At 50.2% G+C, this 7198-nt stretch overlaps 1 protein-coding gene across 1 annotated transcript; it reads left to right on the forward strand.

Moving 5' to 3' along the window:
- Positions 1-2456: 2456 nt before the first annotated feature.
- ARHGAP35 (Rho GTPase activating protein 35) lies at positions 2457-6152 on the forward strand (the record flags this gene model as incomplete). Its single annotated transcript, XM_010295268.1, has 1 exon — positions 2457-6152. A coding segment is annotated over exon 1 (3696 nt), but the record flags the coding sequence as incomplete, so codon positions are not given.
- Between the last annotated feature and the right edge of the window lie 1046 nt (positions 6153-7198).

A 7198-nucleotide genomic window follows, 5' to 3' on the forward strand; every position in this document is an offset into this window, starting at 1 on the left:
CTTCACTTGTTGCAGATTTGGTCTTAGAAATAAGTGGCTCCACAGCTCTGGGGGTGTTTATTTTTTGCAGAAAATGGGGAAAGTGGTTTAACGTCTGTGAGAGGGCTGGGCATGGCTGGGGAGACACTTCGTCGTGCTGCATGCCCAGGGGTAGCCCATCTGTTGCACGAGATTAAGCGTTTTGGACCCAGATGGTTAAAAGCTTAAATCAATCTTTGCAAAGATACAAACGACCCATTTCGGGGACTTTCTGCTACTGGGATGCAGTGAGAAAATTTACAACCAGGAGGGAATCTCTCTGTGTTAGCGTGCATGCCGTGTTTCCAGCTGCCACGTTGGCCTGTCTCTCTGTCCAGAGCACAGGAACATCGGGGAGGAGATGAAGGAGCAGCAGTGGTTTGCCAGTTAGGCTGCTGGTTAGACAAACTGGTTAGAACAGCACCAAGGGTAAGCTGGGGCACACTGGTGTCTCCCCAGGGTCTGGGTGCTGGGCACCCACTTGGGCTCGTCCTCCAAAATGCGGAGAAACGGTGAGGATTAAGGAGAAACGTGGGAGGATGAGCGGTGTTCCCGGCGGAGCGGCAGAAGACGACAGGCAAGCAGCCCAAGCCCCAGCCAACCTCCTGGGGAGTAACTACGTTCCTTCAAATTGAGTGATGAGTAATTCTTTGAAGTAATTAAAGGTTTGACAGTGGCTCGGCAGCATAGTTTACATTGCACCGGTGCTGCGGCTGTTACGCCCTTTTACCTGTGAGAGCCTCACCTTGAGGAGTGACACGCTGTTGATAAGTGACGTTCCCGCAGGAAATAACGCGTCCATAGAAGAGCCATGGACTGGCTCCTAAAACGCCCAAAACTCCTTGTGTTTAAGTACAAACACCCACTACGTCTTCATGGCATTCAGGTCGTGTAACCTGGTGACTTGGCTGATGTGGGTGACCTCGTGGAGGGATGAAATGTGGGGGTTTTTGAGATCAAATGAACGCAAGGGTAGGTTTTTGAAAGCAAAGCGCCTGACAGCATGGCAGGTTTGCAGCAACCTTTGTCTGTCGTGTGATTCAGTTCAACTGGGGAACTGGTAGAACTGCACCATCCAGACATCAAAGCAGAGGAGATGTTGTGGAAGGCTGTGCTTCTTGGGTTGTTCCAATGACCCATGGTGTCATCTGCACACGAGTTAATTTTGATTTTGCCGTAAGCTGAAAACTCTTCCGCTCTTAGATTGTAAAGCAAACAATCTCACTGCCGTATTTCATACAATCACAGAAGGTTTTGGGTCAAGGGGACCTTCAAAGATCATCCAGTCCAACTCTCCTACCATGAGCAGGGATGTCTTCCTCTAGAGCAGGTTGCTCCAAGCCCTGTCCGTAGAATCACAGAAGGGTTTGGGTTGGAAGGACCTTCAAAGACCACCCAGTCCAGCTCTGTGCCGTGGGCAGGGACATCTCCCACTAGGTCAGGTTGCTCCAAGCCCCATCCAACCTGACCTTGAACACTTCCCACGATGGGGCATCCACAACTTCTGTGGGCAACCTGCTCCAGTATCTTGCCACCCTCACAGTTTCAGGAGCAGTAATTAGGATTGTTCCTCCCTCAAGCACTGTTCCCTCTGGGAGGACTTCCTCGCATCAGCTGATGCTTGGGGCACATTGGGCACCTCTTAAAGGCTTTAGCTGGATCTCTCTGCCTTTTTTTTTTTTCTTTAAAACTATTCTGATCCTATTAGAACCTGTGTATCCATGGGGAGTGAAGAGATAATCCTCACAGTAGAAGCAGTATCGGGTGTTAAGCCAACGCTTAATGATGCCACACTTGATCTTAAGTCAAAAGACAAAGAAACATGACTGTTTTACTTGCTTTCTTTTCAGCATTGAATCAGAAATGTCCATGAAGCAAACCCTCTCCCAGGCTCTGCCATGGATCCCCTTGGCTTTTCCCTCCTCTACTAACCCATTTTTCTTGCTCCCTGCTCGGGTGGGGGCAGACCATGACCTTGATCTGCCTTCGTGACATGGTCGGCTTGTGGTTTGTGCCCACAAACTGCTTGCAGTGACAGTGGGGAAGCCACGCCCGCTGCAGTTAACACTCGGTCGGATGCTGCAGCTGGCGCATCTTCACTGCTGCCAGTGTCTGCCTGGCGTCGGCACTGTCATTTCAGTGCAAGGCATATAAAATTGTACAGGCAGAATTAGGTCTGTTTTGGGGTTCCTGAGCTGAAATGCTGATGGTTTCTTTGCTTTCTCCTAGGTGGAAACATCGTCCGTCCAACGATGGGGACCAGCAAGAACTGAAGCGCTGCTGGTACATGCAGGATGGGAACGACGAGCTTCATCGCCCCAGCACCCTGCCTGGCTTGAGAACTGTCACCCCACCTTCCACCAAGCTCCCACATTGCACCGGTTGCCAGAAACAGTAATCCTCTTGGAAGCAGTTGACTGGGACAGGATGTGTGGACGATGATGATGGCAAGAAAGCAAGATGTTCGCATTCCCACCTATAACATTAGTGTGGTGGGATTGTCCGGGACAGAGAAGGAGAAGGGGCAGTGCGGCATTGGGAAATCCTGCCTTTGCAACCGGTTTGTACGGCCCAGCGCAGATGAGTTTCATTTGGACCACACTTCGGTTCTCAGCACCAGTGACTTTGGGGGAAGGGTGGTCAATAATGACCATTTCCTCTACTGGGGGGAAGTTGTGCGTTCCCTGGAGGACTGTGTCGAATGTAAAATGCATGTTGTGGAGCAGACGGAGTTTATCGATGACCAGACCTTTCAGCCTCACCGTAGCACGGCCCTGCAGCCCTATATCAAGAGGGCTGCTGCGACCAAACTGGCGTCGGCTGAAAAGCTCATGTACTTTTGCACTGATCAGCTTGGGCTGGAGCAGGACTTTGAACAAAAACAGATGCCAGATGGAAAGCTGCTAGTGGATGGCTTTCTTCTCTGCATTGATGTTAGCAGGGGTATGAACAGGAACTTTGATGATCAGCTCAAATTCATTTCAAACCTTTACAATCAACTAGCAAAAACAAAAAAGCCCATCGTGGTGGTCCTGACAAAGTGTGACGAAGGCGTGGAGCGGTACATTAGGGATGCACATACTTTTGCCTTAAGCAAAAAGAATCTCCAGGTCGTGGAGACATCAGCTAGATCCAATGTGAACATTGACTTGGCTTTCAGCACCTTAGTGCAGCTGATTGATAAAAGCCGGGGAAAGACTAAAATCATCCCCTACTTTGAAGCTTTGAAACAGCAAAGTCAACAGATAGCTGCTGCTAAAGACAAGTACGAGTGGCTGGTCAGCCGCATCGTCAAAAACCACAACGAGACGTGGTTGAACGTGAGCCGCAAGATGCAGTCCTCTCCAGAGTATCAGGATTATGTCTACCTGGAAGGAACGCAGAAAGCCAAAAAGCTGTTTCTGCAGCACGTCCACCGCCTCAAGCAGGAGCACATAGAGCGCCGGCGGAAGATGTATCTCGCCATGCTTCCTCAAGCGTTTGAAGCCCTCATTCCAGACCTGAATGAAATAGATCACTTGAGCTGTGTAAAAGTGGAGAAGCTCTTGGAGACGAAGCCGGACTTTCTGAAATGGTTTATTGTCCTGGAAGAGACTCCCTGGGATGCCACGAGCCACATCGACAACATGGAGAACGAGCGCATTCCCTTCGACCTGATGGAGACCCAGCCCGCTGAGCAGCTCTACGAAGCTCATTTAGAAAAGCTGAGGAACGAGAGGAAAAGGGCAGAAATGAGAAGAGCTTTCAAAGAAAACCTGGAGACTTCCCCTTTCATCACACCTGGAAAGCCCTGGGAGGAAGCGCGCAGTTTCATTATGAATGAGGATTTTTACATGTGGCTGGAGGAGTCTATTTATATGGATATCTACAGCAAGCACCAAAAACAGATTATAGAGAAGGCCAAGGAGGAGTTCCAGGAGCTCCTCTTGGAGTACTCAGAGCTGTTTTATGAACTGGAGCTTGATGCCAAACCCAGCAAAGAGAAAATGGGCGTCATTCAGGATGTCTTGGGTGAAGAGCAAAGGTTCAAAGCCCTGCAGAAGCTGCAGGCTGAGCGGGATGCCCTTATTTTGAAGCACATCCACTTTGTGTACCACCCAACAAAGGAAACATGTCCGAGCTGCCCGGTTTGTGTAGACTCTAAAATTGAGCACCTGATCAGCTCCCGCTTCATCAGGCCCTCCGAACGCAACCAGAAGAACTTGCTTTCGGACTCCAACATCGACAGGATCAATCTGGTGATCCTTGGCAAGGACGGCTTGGCACGCGAGCTGGCCAACGAGATCCGGGCGCTCTGCACCAACGACGACAAGTACGTGATTGAAGGTAAGATGTACGAGCTGTCCCTAAGGCCAATCGAGGGCAACGTCCGGCTCCCCGTTAACTCTTTCCAGACACCAACCTTTCAGCCTCACGGTTGTCTCTGCCTTTATAACTCAAAGGAGTCGCTGTCCTATGTGGTGGAAAGCATTGAAAAAAGCAGAGAGTCAACCATTGGCAGGAGGGATAATCACCTGGTTCACCTTCCTCTGACACTCATCCTCGTTAACAAGAGGGGGGACACCACTGGCGAGACATTACATAGCTTGATACAGCAAGGCCAGCAGATCGCGAGCAAGCTGCAGTGCGTCTTTCTGGACCCTGCGTCTGCTGGCATCGGGTATGGCCGTAACATCAATGAGAAGCAGATCAGCCAGGTTTTGAAGGGGCTGCTGGACTCGAAACGCAACTTAAACCTCGTCAGCTCGACGTCCAGCATCAAAGACTTGGCGGATGTCGACCTTCGGATCGTCATGTGCTTGATGTGCGGAGATCCGTTCAACGCAGATGACATCCTCTTACCTATCCTGCAGTCCCAGACCTACAGACCTTCGCAGTGCAGCAGCAGCAGCTCTGTCCTCCTCGAGTTATCCATCGGGCTGCACAAGAGGCGCGTGGAGCTCTCCCTCCTTTCCTACCATTCCTCCTTTAGCATTAGGAAAAGCTGGCTTGTCCACGGGTACATCGTCTTTTATTCGGCGAAACGCAAGGCGTCCCTGGCCATGCTACGTGCCTTTCTCTGCGAGGTGCAGGATATCATCCCCGTACAGGTCGTGGCGCTCACGGACGGCTCCATAGACATCCTGGACAATGACTTGAGCAGAGAGCAGCTCACTGAGGGCGAGGAGATTGCCCAGGAGATAGACGGCAAGTTTGCCACGATACCTTGTAGCCAACCACAGCATAAGCTGGAGATATTCCACTCATTTTTTAAAGATGTGGTCGAGAAAAAAAACATCATTGAAGCCACCCACATGTATGACAATGTGGCTGAAGCCTGCAGCACAACAGAGGAGGTGTTCAACTCGCCTCGAGCAGGCTCCCCACTCTGCAACTCCAACCTGCAGGACTCAGAGGAGGATGTCGAGCCCCCGACCTACAGCCCCTTCAGAGAGGATACGTCCATGCCTGCCCTGCCCAAAGACCACTCAAAGCTTTCCATGGAGCTGGAGGGAAATGATGGCTTGTCTTTCATTTCCGTTATGAGCACTTTTGAAAGCAAGCTGAACAACAAAGTACCTCCGCCAGTGAAACCAAAGCCCCCTGTGCATTTTGACATTACAAAGGGGGACCTGTCATATTTGGAGCAAGGGCATCGGGATGGGCAGAGGAAGTCTGTGTCTTCTAGTAGCTGGTTGCCCACTGACTGCTTCGATCCTTCCGATTATGCCGAGCCGATGGATGCCGTGGTCAAACCCAGAAACGAAGAGGAGAACATCTACTCTGTGCCTCACGACAGCACCCAGGGCAAGATCATCACCATCCGAAACATTAACAAAACCCAGTCAAACGGCAGCGGCAATGGCTCGGACAGCGAGATGGACACCAGCTCCCTGGAGCGGGGCCGCAAGGTGTCAGTTGTTAGCAAGCCTGTGCTGTATCGGACGCGCTGCACAAGGCTGGGCAGGTTTGCTAGCTACCGAACCAGCTTCAGCGTTGGGAGTGATGATGAGCTGGGACCCATTCGAAAGAAAGAGGAAGACCAGACTTCCCAAGGATATAAAGGTGATAATGCCGTTATCCCCTACGAAACGGCCGATGGGGAAGATCCGAGGAGGAGGAACATCCTGCGCAGCCTGAGAAGGACGACAAAGGTAGGCTGGTGCTTTCTGCCCTTTGGAATGTGGAATTCGCAGGGTAGAGGTCGGGATGTACCACCAGGTATAAAGCCTGAACAAGGGCAGGACCCCCTGCCATCACATTCATGGTGTGTTTTTCATGTATTTATGGATTGATTGAGGAGTAGGGGGAATGCAGAATCTCTTTATTGTGTTTATTATTGTATGTTAACTTGCTGCTGGCATGGACTGTGTGAACTTGCAGTCCTATACCAAAATCACTGCTGTCATTTCCACTGCGGGCATTTGGCTCTGATGACTTTATCCTCACGATGCACTTCTGAGAGAGTTTGTTCCAGGCTCAGAAGTTATGAGTTTTGAGGTACAATTAACTGAAATGTGGGTGCTTTGAAACATGGCCTCCATCTGCCTTCCAAATTCTCTTTGATATGAATGAACGTAGTAAAGTCACTATTAGCATCATAGAGTCGTTTAAAGAAATGGGGTAAAGCTAGATGTGTCCGACTAGGGGAGATGCTGGTAAGCTGAGGGCGTGTCTAAGTTGTTGGCTGTTGGCACTCTTGGGTGACTCTTCTCTAGACACATTGTGCTGCCATGGCTCTACAAAACCAGCCTTAAATCCACCTGGATTTGCTGCCACTCTTTGGTGCGATGGTGGATCTGTTCTTTAGTGGGTGAAACTGGTTTTGGACGAGCCCACCCATTCGAGGTGTGACATGGTTGAGTAGTCTTTGGACTTTTTGGCTAACGGTTGGCTGTCAGAGTCACGCAACCCTGAGCATGACATGGCGGTGTTAGGCATGTGGTGGGCATCCTACCCACTCCAAGATGTGGTGGACATCTTGGCTCTAGCGTGTGGATGCGGATGGAGAAGCCAAGTTGTGCGTGTGTGGTCCATGGGACTGAAAATGCCTGGTGCTGCAGCAAGATGGAAGCACACACACATACATGCAACACACAGAAACATACATATATACATTATATATATGTGTATATATGTATATATTATATATATGTTTATATTATATACACAGGTGCAAACATATGCATACAGATATATC

The sequence above is a fragment of the Phaethon lepturus genome, unplaced genomic scaffold (genome assembly GCF_000687285.1).
Source record: "Phaethon lepturus isolate BGI_N335 unplaced genomic scaffold, ASM68728v1 scaffold16429, whole genome shotgun sequence".
NCBI classification, from domain to species: Eukaryota; Metazoa; Chordata; class Aves; order Phaethontiformes; family Phaethontidae; genus Phaethon; species Phaethon lepturus.